Source organism: Chiloscyllium plagiosum, chromosome 4 (genome assembly GCF_004010195.1).
Source record: "Chiloscyllium plagiosum isolate BGI_BamShark_2017 chromosome 4, ASM401019v2, whole genome shotgun sequence".
NCBI lineage: Eukaryota > Metazoa > Chordata > Chondrichthyes > Orectolobiformes > Hemiscylliidae > Chiloscyllium > Chiloscyllium plagiosum.
The window spans coordinates 4,902,227-4,918,364 of NC_057713.1; the positions used below are offsets into that span (position 1 = coordinate 4,902,227).

Genomic DNA, 16,138 nt, shown 5'->3' on the forward strand with positions numbered 1-16,138 from the left:
GGTGGTGGTTTAACCCAAGGGACACCTCGCCTCAGGAAGGGGTTGAGAAGGTCAGACTGCTGTGCTACCCACAGCTGGTACGGGAATTGAACCTATGCTGTTGGCGCTACAGTGCCTTCCAAGCCAGCTGTCCAGAGAACTGAGCTAACCACCTCAAAGTAACTCCTCAATTGTGGTAAAAACCCATCTGGTTCACTAACAAAAATTGAAGTTGCTGGAAAAGCTCAGCAGGCCTGGCGGCAACTGTGGAGAGAAACCAGAGCTGATGTCGAGTGACCCTTCCTCAGAACCCTGGCTCACTAATATCCTTTTAGATAGGTAAATCTGCCATCCTTATGCAGCATGGCCTACATGTGGCTGCAGACACTCAGCAATGCGGTTGATTCTTAACTGCCCCCCTGTAATGGCCCACAGTCATGACCTCATTGAAAGGCAGAGCAGATTCGATGGGCTGAATGGCCCACTTTCACTTCTATGTCTTATGACTGAGCAAGCCACACAGTTTGAGGGGCAATTAGGGATGGGTAATTGCTGTTCTTTTCAGAGACACCAATATCGCCTGAGTGAAGGAAGGAAAATCCAAGCACCTTTAGAAAGGGCAACTGGGGAAATCATTTCCAAATCCACTCAGCTGGTCGTGCAGAGTGAAAAAAAGAGATACACCAGGATGATCCAACATTCTCTCCCTCAGTTACACATCATCCTGATTGGAAATAAAGAGTTAGGAGTAATTATCACCTCATAGACTGCTAGCTGTAAACATCTACCTTATCAGTCCCCTTACAATTTTCTCCATCATTTCCTTTTCACCCCTGAAGACTCTTGCCCCAGGGATGGGATGACAACCTCCAAGATTCTCTCTGAGAAAGCCATTCCTGACGCAAGAGGTTTCTTGACCGTGAGGCCAGACGATGCTATTCAACTGTGGAGTGCACCACAGCCTGCATCGCTCTGCCCACACATAGGTACCTTGATGGAACAAATCTCCCCTTCCCCAGTTCAGGAATGCCTCATGCAAAATGTGGGCACCTCAGCTGGGAATAACTTCATCAGCGGAGGCTAGGATTTCAGTCTTTCGACCCCACCTATGTACCTTATCCTGTTCATCAATTAGGTGAACAGCACACCGCATTTGTCTTTGAAGGAACTGAGCTGAGAGTGGGGGCCACCATTTTCAATCCCATCATCCTATTATTCTACTGAGTAAAAGAAAGAGTAAGAAAATACTTTGAAGGTTCCAAGTTCAAATAGGATTCCACCTGCAGGAGACATCAAAATAAGATCTACATCACAGAATATATTAGGCTTTCCTGATTGATAAATTACTGCCATTTCTCAGGCCCCCCCCCAAATGTATCAAAAGTGTGGCTTTGAATAGTTAAACATGAGGTAGTCCAGGTAATAAAGGTTGTAGAGTTGTTGCCTTTGCAAGGGTGGTATCTGAAGGAGATAGTGTTTGACAACCAATGGCGTGGTTCTCTCATCACTGGAATGCTGGTCTTTGAAACTGGGGAACTGGAGATCGACAGGAGCACCAATCAGCTTCAGGAAGTAGTTGGCATCCTTCTCCAGATCCTCGAACTTCCCGATAAAGTCGTAATCGATGAGGCAGGGCGAGCAGAGCCGGCTGATGGGCTCCCAGTGGATGTCCATGCCAACGGGCTTCTGTGGGTCCAGGAGATAGTGAACAAATTCACCGAAGGTCACGCCAGCCCCTGTGCCCAGTGCCTCGGCACTGGCGTTGGCTCTGTACTTCCTGAGGATGGCCTTGCCAAACACCGGGTGGTAGTAGACGTTGGGGTGCTCGAACTTATCCCTGAAGGCGGACACCAGCCTTTCCATGGGGTCCCTCACGAACAGCACTTTGGTGAAGCTGCCCAGGAGCTGGTAGCTCTTGTGTAGGCTGTAGCTGTCCAAGCGGCGGAGGTGTGTCCCGTAGTGCACAAACTGGTGGGAGATGTTGTACGGGGAGGAGGCCAGGCCGTTCAGCACCATCAGGACCCTCTTCCAGTTGGAGCACCCAGCCTTGGGTACCTCGCAGTACAGCAGCTTGTGCCTGTCCTCCACGTACACACGCGAGACAAGCCTGTTAAGGGAGCCCCTGGGCCTGCTGACCTGATACCTCCTGCAGAACTCAGCGACGTGCAGCCTCCTCCGCTCGTGGTGCTCGTCCACCGCCAGCGTCCGCTCACTCCTCGGGCCCAGTGGCTCGGGCTGGAGAAATCTCTTCAGCAGCAGGCTCCCCACCTTCCTTTGCTTCCTCAGAGAGGTCCCATCCCTGGCAGACCCAGTACCAGTCCCAGGCCCAGTCCCGGGGCTCGGACCCTTCACTCGGTCAGCCTTGGCCTCCGCACTTTTCTCCTGCATCTCTGTGGGTCCAATCCAGACCTGCAGAAGGTGGGTGGGGTGGGAATGGGAGGATTGGGAGGGTGGGCATTGGGGGTAAGGGGTGTGTGGGTGGGGAGTTGGGGTTGGTGGGCGGCAAAAGTGAGGAGTGAGGTGAGATAAAAGAAAGCTGAGGTAAAAGAAAGAACTGAGGGTGATGGAGATCCGAAACAAACACAAACAGAAATTGCTGGAGAAACTCCACAGGTCCGGCAGATGGGCTGAATGGTCTACATCTGCGCCCACACTTTACAGAACAAGGGAGATCGGAGTGCTGAGCAGCCCAGGGGTCAGAATCAGGGACAGGCAATGACCAAGCGGCATGGCTGAAGGGTCACTGGACTCAAAATATTAACTCTGTTTCTCTCTCACGGATGCCGCCAGACCTGCTGAGTTTCTCCAGCATTCTTGTTTTTTTTTTTGCGCGTGTGCTTTAAATAAAAGCTGAAGTCTGATCGCCTGGTGCAACCCAAAGTCCAGCAAATACATTCGAAAATGGAAAATGCAAACTTCAAACCTTTTAAGATGCAATAAATGAAGTCTTAAAAGGCTTGCTCCTTATCAAAGGACTGGCATTGGAGACAGTCCAGAGAAAGTTCACTTAGCTGATCCCAAAGGGACGGTCTTATGAGGAGCGGTTGAGTAAATTTGACCTGTACTCACCGGCATATCAAAAAACAAGACATAACTTTATTGATACATACCAAATTCTTAGGGGACTTGACAGGGTAGATGTGGAAAGACTTTGAGTTGATTTTGATTTATTATTATCACATGTGCCGAAATACAGTGAAAAGTATTATTTTGCTTGCTAACTATACAAATCATACCTTACATATGCACATCAGGATAATAGAACAGAATGCAGGATATAGTGTTACAGCTACAGAGAGGGTGCAGAGAAAGACCAGCTCTAATATATGAGAGGTTTAGATTAGATTAGATTACTTACAGTGTGGAAACAGGCCCTTCGGCCCAACAAGTCCACACCGACCCGCCGAAGCGCACCCACCCAGACCTAACACCTAACACTACGGGCAATTTAGCGTGGCCAATTCACCTAACCTGCACATTTTAGGACTGTGGGAGGAAACCGGAGCACCCGGAGGAAACCAACGCAGACACGGGGAGAATGTGCAAACTCCACACAGTCAGTCACCTGAGGCGGGAATTGAACCCAGGTCTCTGGCGCTGTGAGGCAGCAGTGCTAACCACTGTGCCACCGTGCCGAGCGGGGAAGAAACTGCTTTTGAATCTGTTGGTACGTGTTTTCAATCTTTCGTATCTTCTGCCCAATGGAAGAGGGTGGGAGAGAGTATAACCGGGGTGGGAGGAGCCTTTGATGATGTTGGCTAGCTTCCCAAGACAGTGGGAAGTGTAGATGGAGTCAGTGGATGGGAGGCTGGTTTGTGTGATGGACTGGGCTGTGTTCACAACTCTGTAGTTTTTGTGATCTTGGGCAGAGCAGTTGCCAAACCAAGCTGTGATACATCCGGATAGGATGCTTTCTCTGGTGCATTTGTAAACATTGGTAAGGATCCTTGTAAACATGCTGAATTTCCTTAGCCTCCTGAGGAAGTAGAGATGTTGTCGTTCTTTTTTGATTAATTATTACTTCCCCTTGTGGGAAAGTCTAGGACCAGAGGGTATAATCTCAGAATAAGACAATTTAGACAGAGATGATGAGGAATTTCTTCTCTGAGAGGGTTGTAAATCTGACTGTAGTGTCAATAAAGGTCAAAGGATGATGGTTAGGAACACATGGAACGCTGTTAAATGTCTTGGGTGTTTCCAGTCCCAGTTGTGGAGGTGAGGGATCTCACACACCCGTGATCCTGAATCTTACCCCCCAGCAGGGTCATGGTATTTGACAAGTACATGGTTTTAGTAAAGATTAATCCTCAATTAGATGAGTTGTTGGAAGATTCTTGGTCACTACTGTAATATCTCAGATATGATTCCTGATGTAGGAAGAGGGACTGGATTGGTTAGGACTATATTCACTGGAGTTCAGAAGAATGAGGGGCGATCTCATGATCAAACATAAAATTCTGACCGGACTAGGCAGGGTAGACACAGGAAGGATGTTCCTAGTGACCGGGGAGCCCAGAACCGGGGGGTCACAGTCTAAGGAAATGGGGTGGGCCATTTCGGACTGAGATGAGGTAAAATGTCTTCACCCAGAGAGTGGGGATCCTGTGGGATTCTCTACCACAGGAAGTGGTTGGGGCCGAAACACTGAATCAAGAAGGAGTTAGATATGGTTCTTAGGGATAAAGGGATCGATTGGGTCTGGGGAGAAAGTCGAACAAGGGATTGAGTTGGACGATCAGCCATGACCCTATTGAATAGTGGAGCAGGCTTGAAGGGTTGAATGGCCTCCTCCTGCTCCCAGTTTCAATGTCTCAATCAGTATTTCCACTTATGAACAAAATTGAAATGATGAAAATGAGTGCTATCAATGTAAGACAATCCCTAAATGTATCCAGACCAGAATTTAGGGGAATTTTCTTTAAATAGGGAGCAGGGAGAATCTTTGTCTATTCATTTAGTATTGTGAATTCTTGTGTCGTTGGCTGGGTCAGCATTTAGTCCCCATCCCTAGTTGCCCCTCGAGAAGGTGGGGGTGAGCTGCCTTCTTGAACCGCTGCAGTCCATGTGCTGTAGGTAGACCCACAATGCTCTTAGGGAGGGAATTCCAGGATTCTGACTCAGCGCCACTGAAGGAACGGCAATATATTTCCAAGTCAGGATGGTGAGGGCTTGGAGAGGAACCTGCAGGAGGTGGTGTTCCCATGTATTTGAAAAAAATTAGTTCATTGGATGAGGGTATCACTGGCCAGGCCAGCATTTATTGCCCATTCCTAATTACCCAGAGGGCAGTTAAGTGTAAATCACATTGCAGTGGTTCTGGAGCCACATGTAGGCCAGACCAGGTAAAAATGGCATTTACCTTCCCTGAAGGACATTAGTGACCCAGATGGGTTTTTCCAACAATTGATGTACAGTCATCATTAGATTCTTAATTCCAGATTTTTATTGAATTCACATTCCACCATGGCAGGATTCAAACTCATGCCTCTAGAACTTTCCATGTGTTGCTGGATCAACAGTCCAGGGATCATACCACTAGGCCATTGCTTCCACTCTGCTGCCCTTATCCTTCGAGATGGAAGTGGTCATGGGTTTAAAAAGCTATCTAAGGATCTTTGGTGAATTTCTGAAACACATTTTGTAAATGGTATACACTGCTGTGACCAGGTAGTGATCATGGAGGGAGTGAGCCTACAAATTGCCTTTCAAGCTACTCACCATCCTGACTTTGAAATATATCATAATTTCTTCAAAAAAGCAGGTCATTAGCCTTTCTAAGGGCTCCAGGAAAATGCAATCCAACAATGCCTACATCCCATGAATAAATAAATCAAAATGAAATCAAAACTTACTCACTGAGAGGGTGGTAAATCTTTGGGGCTATGGGAACTCAGTCATTGAGTGAGTTCAATGTGAATATGTTAGATTTGTGTAACTAACGACAATCAAGGAGTATGGGATAGCTGGGAAATATGGCATTGTGGTAGATAATCAACTATGACCTAGAATGGCCGAGCAAAGTTGAAGGGCTGAACAGCCTCGTCCTGTTCCTATTTTTGATATGTTCTCATGGTTCCCGTACACAACATTGTACAACAAGGTCATGAGTGTCAGTTACCTTCGTAGTTTGGTCCTGTTGAATCTTGTATCCCAACACTAAAAGAAAAAAACAGAACGAAGATCAAGATTAATGGTCAGGTAAGTGTAATCTTTAGAATTATAAATTAATCTACTTCCAACCTATGATCACTTCCATCTGGAAGGACAAGGGCAGCAGATACATGGGAACCCCACCCCCTGCAAGTTCCCCTGCAAGCCACTTCATCATCCTGACTTGGAAATATATCGCCCGTCCCTTCACTGCCACTGGGTCAAAATCCTGGAATTCCCTCCCTCAGGGCATTGTGGGTCTACCTACAGCACATGGACTGCAGAGATTCAAGAAGGCAGCTCAACTCCCCAACTTCAAAAGGGGCAACTAGGGATGGGCAGCCCAGACAGTGACACCCACATTCCAAGAAATTCAAGTGAAATAAACCACCTCTGAAGGCAGAATTATAGCCTGGGTTTTGGAGCAGCAATCCAGTGAAGCTATCAGTACTTACAGTTTGATTAGATTAGATTCTCTACAGTGTGGAAACAGGCCCTTTGACCTAATAAGTCCACACTGACCTTTTGAAGAGTAACTCACCCAGACCCATTCCCCTACCCTATATTTACCCCTGAATAATGCAGCTAACGCTATGAGCAATTTAGCATGGCCAATTCACCTGACCTGCACATCTTTGCACTGTGGGAGGAAACCGGAGCACCCGGAGGAAACCCACATAGACATGAGGAAAATGTGCAAACTCCACGCAAACAGTCATCCAAGGTAGGAATCGAACCTGGGTCCCTGGCAGTGTGCCATGCAGCAGTACTAACCACTGAGCCACTGTGCCACCCCCATGCTAGTTGTTAATAAATAAATCAGAGAGCAATTTCTGGAGTTTACACATTATGGGCTAAGCCCATAGACGAGCAGGTTTGTATGAAGGCTTCACTGGTCATATCTCTGAAGTGGTTTGAGGTATCTGCTATACATTGTCCATGTCTCTGTGACCATGTCTTTGGCTGGGAACCCTGCTTCAGGCGGGATAAACACTCCAAGAACAGTGTCCTCGCTTGGCCTAGTGGCCCTGGTATTGAGGCATTATTAGGTCAATGAGCTGTGCTGGCAGGATCACCTTGGCTCCATGCCTGATCCAACACATCCAAAACAAGCTCTCTACTTTGAACGTTGTCACAGCGAGTGGTTACCTGGAGGGCAGAGAACCTCTTCACAGGCATCCTCAAAGCCTCTCCTGCAAAGATGTAATTTGTCAATGGACCCGTGGGAATCTCTAGCTCAAGACCACCCCAACTGGAGAAGAACCCTCCCCAAAGACTCACGGCATCGGAGTGGAAGGAAGCCACCTCCTCCATTGAGGAGGGTCAGATAAGGGTGTAAGGCTTTGGGAGGTTGGTGCTGAGCATCAGCGAGTACGATGATGCCTGACAGATATGGGAGGGGGCAGGTCTGGGGAAACAGCGCAGGATCTTGCAGGATTATAACATTCCATGTGCATCTTGCTCCACGTCTCTGTAACAATATCTATCAAATCAGAGTAACTTGTACCTGGTTCCCAACACAGAGTAATACACATCATGTTAAAGACAGAAGTCTCTTCTCCTTAAACCGGGGTGGGGGCAATTTACTCATTCACACTCCAATAAAAAGGCCCTGTAAATCCCTGGCAGGACAGTAGGTATTTTTTCACATGCAGGACATGGGGCATTGTTGGACAGTTATTGCCCATCCCTAGTTGCCCCTTGAGAAGGTGGGGGTGAGCTGCCTTCTTGAACTGCTGCAGTCCATGTGCTGTAGGTAGACCCACAATGCCCTTAGGGAGGGAATTCCAGGATTCTGACCCAGTGACACTGGAGGAACAGCGATATATTTCCAAGTCAGGATGGTGAGGGGTTTGGAGGGGAACTTGCAGGGGATGGTGTTCCCGTGTATCTGCTGCCCTTGTCCTTCCAAATGGAAGTGGTTGTGAGTTTGGAAGGTGCTGCCTGAGGATCTTTGGTGAATTTCTGCAGTGCATCTTGTAGATAGTACACACTGCTGCTACTGAGTGTCGGGGGTGGAGGGAGTGGATATTTGTGGATGTGGGGCCAATCAAGCGGGCTGCTTTGTCCTGGTTGGTGTCAAGTGTCTTGAGTGTTGTTGGGGCTGCCCCCATCCAGGCAAGTGGGGAGTATTCCATCACACTCCTGACTTGTGCCTTGTAGATGGTGGACAGGCTCTGGGGAGTCAGGAGGTGAATTACTTGTTACAGTATTTTTAGTCTCTTACCTGCTGTTGGTGCCACTGTATTTATATGGGGAGTCCAATTAAGTTCCTGGTCAACACTGATTCCCCAGGGTATTGATAATGGAAGATTCAGTGATGGTACCATTGAATGACAAGGGGCGATGGTTAGATTCTCCTTTGTTGGAAATGGTCATTGTCTGGCATTTGTGTAATGCGAATGTTACTTGCCACTTGTCATCCTAAGCCTGGATGTAGCTGCATTTGAATATGGACTGCTACTGAGGAGTTGCAAATGGCGCTGAACATTGTGCAAACATTAGTGAACATTCCCCCTTCTGACATTATGATGGAGGGAAAGTCAGATGAAGCAGCTCAAGATGGTTGGGTCTAGGACACAAGCCTGAGGAACTCCTGCAGAGATGTCCTGGAACTGAGATGACTGACCTCGAACAACAACAACCAAAACAATCCTGTGTGCCAGGTATGCCTCCAACCAGCAGGTAGTTCCCCCCCCCAGTATCCGTTGATTCCAGTTTTAACAAGACTCCTTGATGCCACACTCGGTCAAATTTAGCCTTGATATCAAGGGCTGTCACTCTCCTCCTCCCTCTGGAATCCAGCTCTTTTGTCCAGCTTGAACCAAGACTACTATGAGGTCAGGAGCTGAGTGGCCCTGGTGGAACCCAAACTGGGTGTCACTGAGCAGGTTATTGCTGAGCAGGTGCTGCTTGATAACACTGTTGATGACATCTCCCATCACTTTACGGATGATGGAGAGTAGACTGATGGGGCAGTAATTGGCTGGGTTGGATTTGTCCTGCTTTGTGTGTACAGGACATACCTGAGCAGGTGCTGCTTGATAACACTGTTGATGACACCTCCCATCACTTTACGGATGATGGAGAGTAGACTGATGGGGCAGTAATTGGCCAGGTTGGATTTGTCCTGCTTTGTGTGTACAGGACATACCTGGGAAATTCTCCACATGTCCAAATGTACATTTGTTTTCCCTATTTCCTGGTGAAATTATGTATACGTATATTACAATTTATGCAGAGAATCCCCAAATCCCTCTGTGCTGTAGCTTTGTACAATGTTTCTTCATTAAATATTGAAAAAATTTAAGAAAACTAACGTTTTAAAGAAACTGTGAGACAGTACAGCACTCCCTCAGCAGTGAGCCTCCGACAGTGTGGCGCTCCCTCAGCACTGACCCTCGGACAGTGCAGCACTCCTTTAGTCTGACTCTCCGACAGTGCAGCACTCCCTCAGCACTGACCCTCCAACAGTGAGGCACTCCCTCAGTTCTGACCCTCCAACAGTGAGGCACTCCCCCAGCACTGACCCTCCGACAGTGTGGCACTCCCTCAGCATTACCCTCCGACAGTGTGGCACTCCCTCAGCACTGACCCTCTGACAGTGCGGAGCTGCCTCAGCACTGACCCTTCAACAGTGCGGCACTCCCTCAGCACTGACCCTCCTACAGTGCGGCACTGGGACAACTTGGTGTACATTGTGTGTTCGTTTATGGGGTGATGTTCTGTCCCAGTTCTGTCTGTTGGGCTATGATTGCATTGAACAATTACTGCTGTCAGCTGAATACTGAGACTCCAATTAGGCAGAGCAACAAATCATTTACATAATGGAGCTCTGATTTAAAAATTCCCACAACAAAGGAACCAGTTACAATTATGCAGGCAGCGAAACGCTAATGACCAAGGCTGAGAGAATGAATATCAAACCTGATGTCTGAACCATCCATGAGTGAAGCCAGGTCTCAATCTGTCAGCAAGGGGCCCATTAGCGGTTTTCAGGAAAATGATACTTGAGCACAGATGACTTGGACCAGGACAGAGCTGGGACTGAGTTTCTTGCTGGATGTTTTACCTGTATCTTTGGGAAAGCTTTCAACTAACTGGAGTGTGGGAACCAAGGGAGATATCCAGGCTTCGCAAAACACTAGCACAGAGAGAAGTAAGTTCGGTGAAGCCAGAGAAAAGAAGACAGAAATGAAGTCAACTTCAGGGTTCTATGCATGCATGGGAATGCACAGAGCACAGTCAATGAGTTAGGAGAGTTACAGGTGAAGAATATCCCGTGGAATTTTGATACAGTGACTATAACAGAGATCTGATTCAAGGAAGACCAAGACTTCAGGGGGTTAAATATTCCTGGTTACAAGGTGTTCAGAACAGATAGAAAGGAGAGGAGGTTGCAGTATTGATGAAAGAAGGCATTGCAGTGTTGGGGGGAGAATGGATGTCTCAGAGGGTGCAAAGACAGAATGAATTTGGCTAGAAATAAGGGACATGCAGGCTATAATTGCACTGTTTGGTGTAGTCTACACACCACCAACTAGTAAGATGTAGCAGAACAAGTCATCGAGTAGATTATAGGACGATGCTAACAGTGCAGAGTTGATATGATGGGAGACTTCAATGACCCAAACAAAAACTGGGCTATTTCTAGTGTACAGGGCAGCGAGGGGCAAGTGTCTCTAGATTGCATGCAGGAGAGTTTCCTTCATCGAGATATGTCCAGCCCAACAAAGGATACACTTCTTATGGTCTAATAATGCTTGGAAATGAAGTGGACCAAGTGGATCAAGTTTGAACTTTATTGCTGGAACAGCACAGCAGGTCAGGCAGCATCCAGGGAACAGGAGATTCGACGTTTCGGGCACAGGCCCTTCTTGATCTCCAGCATCTGCAGACCTCACTTTCTCCTCCAAGTGGATCAAGTGTCAATGAGGGAATGTCTAAGTGACAATACTCAGACGCTTCAGGATGATGGATGACAATGACATTCAACAACCCAAAGTTTGAAAAATTAATTTGCGGAGAGCAGACTTCATTGGGATACGGATAGGGTTCAGCAGGATTAATGGAATAGGAGGTTGGTGGGGAAAGCAGGAATTGAACAAAGAGAGGATGGTTTGGATACATTGAGACATATTGCCTCAAATAGAAAATGTAAAGAAAACAAATCCTGAGCTCCCTGATGACAAAGGAGGTAGAGATTAAGACAAAGAAGAACAAGTGTGGTTATGACAGTGTCAGGCAGAAAACACAAGAGTTTTTATTTTGCTTAAATACAGAAGTGAGCGTTCTTACACACAACGGAATGTTTATTTTTGCCCATAGCCGAATCACCTGTGGAATTTCATCTAAGCACCAGCAGTAAATCGCTTGTGTTTTCCAATTGAATAGTTTATTTGCAAAGCTGTTTACGGGCAATGCAAGTTCTTGAAGATGAGGGAGGGGTAGGGAGATGGCAAACGGGGAGTTAAAACACTACATCACCCCCCCCTCCCCCCAGAGTGCCCACCTCTTGGCATCGAGAGTATTGATGGGCACTCTCCAGGGACACACAGGCATGAACATAACTATGGAAGAGGGGCAGGCAGTCAGCAGAGATGACCCTCTCTACGACCCACTGTCTGGTCAAGTCCAGGAGCAGACTCACAAGGAGATCTACCCCAAACATCAGGAGCACAGGGCTGAGGTGCAGCCAGAAGCACAACAAAAAGATTTCTCAAATAACTAAAAAGGGAGTCCATGTGCTCATAACCAACGCATTCAAGATCCACGGACTTCCCAGCACAGTAAAGTCAGCAGTTAGGCCAGGAGTCTATACAGGTTTGCTCCGAGCAGCCCAGGTCTCTGATGGAAACACAAGTTTTTATTGACTCTGTTCACTTGCCAACACTAACTGTGCCCTGACGTGGAATTAATCCTCTCTGCACACCAGCTTACCGTTCCCGTTCACAGGCATGACCTTTCAACCTTTCCGAGGATTAGTTTCCTAGCTTCATAAATTCACTTCAAAGAATGGGTCATGAAAATAATGTGACTTTTAATATTTCATCAAGTTACTCCAGGGCACTGGACCGTGTACAGCCATTCCTGTGACACCCTGATTAACACTTTCCACGTACCAGTGGAGAGATTGTTCCAGTTTGATGAGTATTTCCAGCTGTAATTTGGCTCCTGAACAGCTGTATTGTGTACTGGAGTACTGTGTACAGGTCTGGTCACTACGTACAGAAGGATGTCACCCTGTTATAGGAACAACATAATTAAACTGGAAAGAGTGCAAAGATGATTTACAAGGATGTTGCTAGGACTAGTATGCCTGAGTTGTAGGGAGAGGTTGGGTAAAACTTCATTCCTTCGAATGTGGAATAATGAGGGCGTGCCCTTATTGAGGTAAATAAAATCATGAGGGGTGTAGGTAGGGTAGTCTTTTTCCCAGAAATGGGGAATTGAAAACTCAACGGCATAGGTTTAAGGTGAGAGGGGAAAGATTTAAGAAGGACCTGAGGGGCAACTTCTTCACACAGAGAGTGGTGTTTATATGGAATGGACTGCCAGAGGCTTGTACAATACAACATTTAAAAAAATATTTGGATAGGTACCTGGATGGGAAGGGGTTTAGAGGGATGTGGACCCAATGCAAGCAATTAGAACTGACTGAGTGGGCACCATGGTCAACATGGACCAGTTTGGGCTGAAGGGCCTGTTTCCATGCTGTATCACTCTAAGACTCTATGACTCAATGTCAGTGGGTTGGAAGCAGTTCAGAGGTGATGCACTGGGGATTGTCTAGCTCAGTTGGCTGGCTAGCTGATTTGTGACACAGAGTAATATCAACAACGTGGGTTCAATTCCCACACCGGTGGACTTGACTACAAAGGACTCTCCTTCTCAAACTCTCAGCTCACCTGATGCATGGTGACCTTCAGGTTAAACCAGCTGTCTCTGTCTGATGACAATATGTTCCAATAGGGACACAGCTACTTTGCTAGACTAATATAGAATAAAGAATGATTGGAAACATTCACTTGTGGATCAGTGGGCATCACCTTCCGGGTCAGCATCTACTGCCTGTCCCTAGTTGCCCCTTGAGAAGGTGGGGGTGAGCTGCCTTCTTGAACCGCTGCAGACCATGTGCTGTAGGTAGACCCACAATGCCCTTAGGGAGGGAATTCCTGGTCTCACCACATTTTTTTAACCTCTGATGTATTTTCAAGTTGTGGCCTCATGGTGCACTGGGTAGTGTTCCTGACTCTGAGCCAGAATCTCCAGATTTTAGCCTTGTGTGTGGTCAAAGAAGGTATTTAAAGAACGTGGCCAAACAGTGAGGACTTGAAGGGGAAGTAAAGGTATGGAAGGAGGAGGGGATAATCATGTAGAGCTGCTTCGAAGAACGAAGGATCAACATGATGGTCTGAATGGAACTCTAGACATTGCCTAAAACTTAAATAAAATCATCTAAGTCCTAGGAGACCGTGGAGCTGCTCTCTCATTAGAGACAGACGGCTGGTGGTGGTTTAACCTGAGGGTCACCTCGCCTCAGGTGAGGGGAGAGGATGAGAAGGAGAGTCCTTCATGGTCACATCAGCCAGTACAGGAATTGAACCCATGCTGTTGGCGTTCCCCTGGGTCACAAGCTAGCTTCAAGCCGACATCTTATCCTCGACAAACCCTGCTAACTCAATGGAAGAGACAGTCTACAGTGCAATAGCAGGCAAAGAGCTAAGTCACACCCGAAAGGATTGTATAAATCAGAAACAAAAACAGAAGTTGCTGGAAAAGCTCAGCAGGTCGGGCAGCGTCAGTGGAGAGAAATCAGAGTTAAGGTTTTGGATCCGGTGGCCCTTCCTCAGAACTGAAAAGAGTGAAGTGAATTAAGTTCCAGTCCTTTGTGGTAGCATTTTAACTTCTGCAAGGCAATGGAATGTGGAAGAGTGTGGGTTGTCAGGTGAAAAGTCATGAGGACAATGCTTAAAAAGTTGGTGAGTAAAAACATGGGCAAGTCACATTTCGGAGAGACATCCCAATTCACAGTGATGGTAACAGCATTGTGAAAGGCCTGTTTGATGTAGAAACCTCCCGCAGCACAATTTGTGTCATTGGCAGCTGATTCCTACCGGCTTGGCACTTGACAATTGTGCCTTTAAATTTGCACGCTTGCAGGATTTCCCACAGACAAACAAGCAATCCAGACACACACTTTCCATAAAGGATTAACACAATCTCCTTGGAAGAGGTTTTTGCCAAGAACCTGGTTCCCTTTGCAATGTGAAACATGAAAGAGAACACTCGAGTTGATGCTGATTGAATGAAATTAAACAAAGCAGACTGTCGGGGAATGTTTGAATTCCCTCAGTTACCATTTAGCAACTACATTTGTTATTGGAACACAATTGTAATTGTTAGGCTCATTAATAAACACGCACAACGCTTTCCCATCACGTTCAATAGATCCCATATTTAGGGTTATTAGTACATCACCAACCACTTCATGAATCTTTGCAAGACTGTCACTGAGGTGTTGACTCATCAGAATACAATGTAACGCAGAGGGAGACCATTGCGTCTCTATCATCACTCAGGAATGTCTCTTATTCATTTTCTAAGGGCCGATTTTAAACAGGAAGGAGTATTCTTGCTGATGCTTTCAGCCCAAGGTGTTCCAAATGACAGATGATACTCAATCTAAAGTGACTGCCGATAGCAGTGAGCTGCAGTGTTGGGTGGGGCGATGGTCTAGTGGTCGTTTGCTGGACTGTTAATTCAGAGACGCAAGCAATGATCTCCACTTGGGTTTGAATCCTACCACGGCAGATGGTGAAATTGGGATTCAATAAAAGCCTGCAATTAAGACTCTAATGATGACTATGAAACCATTGTTATTAAAGCACCTGGTTCATTAATGCCCTTCAGGGAAAATCACATGATGCCAGGTTATGGTCCAATAGGTTTATTTGAAATCACAAGCTTTCCGAAAGAATAGACCTGTTGTACTCTAACTTGGTGTCGTGTGATTTTTGATTTTGTCCATCCCCGTCCAACCCTGGCACCTCCGAGTCACATCCTTTCGGGAGGGAAACTGCCACCCTCACCAGGTCTGGTGTGACTCCAGACCCACAGCAATGTGGTTAACTCTCAACTGCCCTCTGGGTAATTAGGGAAGGGGTATAATCGCCCAGCCAGTGATGTCTTTGACCTGTGAATAAATTAAAAAAAAAGTTGGTCTATCAATTGTTACAAAAAAAATCATCTTTTGTTATGTGGCCAACCCAGCATTTACTGCCCAACCCTAATTGCCCAGAGAACAGTTAAGAGTTGATCGCATTGCTATGTAGTCACATGTAGGTCAGGCCTGGTAAGGATGGTAGATTTCTTCCCTAATGGATATTAGTGAAGCAGATGGGTTTTAACAATTGACAGTGGTTACATGGTCACCATGATATTAGCTTTTTGACATCGTGGGGTTCAGTAATGTCAAGACTGCATCACAGCCTCACGGTATGTTGTTGATTCTCAATCAGCCTCAGAAATAGTCTTGCAAGCCGCTCAGTTTGAGGGTAATGAGGGTATTGACCTAGTCAGTGATTAAAGAAGTTGCCTGAAGAGGGACCCCCCCCCTGCTTTAGAGATTGATAAATTCTTGATCTTGCAAGGAATTAAGGGCTACGGGGAGAATGTGGATAAGTGGAGTTGAAATATTCATCAGCCATGATTAAATGGTGGAGTGGACTCGATGGGCCGAATGGCCTTACTTCCACTCCTATTTCTTATGGTCTTTCCACATTGAAACCCAAGAGGGGAATCACAGGCGGCTTGCATTTACAGCACCTATCGTGTACTGAGGTTCACTGTTAGAGCTGTACACAAGACTCATTCCTGATGAAGGGCTTTTGCCCAAAACGTCAGTTTTCCTGCTCCCCGGATGCTGCCTGACCTGCTGTGCGTTTCCAGCACGACTCTAACCTTGCCTCTAATCTCCAGCATCTGCAGTACCCACCTCCGCCTGTAC

The 16,138-nt window shown here is 46.7% G+C and overlaps 1 protein-coding gene across 5 annotated transcripts in view; it reads right to left on the minus strand.

Moving 5' to 3' along the window:
• Positions 1-264: 264 nt before the first annotated feature.
• LOC122548822 (carbohydrate sulfotransferase 9-like) overlaps positions 265-16,138 on the minus strand; it is a 120,072-nt gene continuing 104,198 nt past the window's right edge. For all 5 annotated transcript variants that reach the window (XM_043687634.1, XM_043687635.1, XM_043687632.1 and 2 more), the window contains exons 3-4: positions 6,098-6,135; positions 265-2,388 (exon numbers count right to left, since the gene is read on the minus strand). In XM_043687634.1, the coding sequence (XP_043543569.1) occupies positions 1,357-2,388; positions 6,098-6,135 (1,070 nt within the window). In that variant the 3' untranslated portion in view covers positions 265-1,356. The remainder of the gene's footprint in view (positions 2,389-6,097; positions 6,136-16,138) is intronic.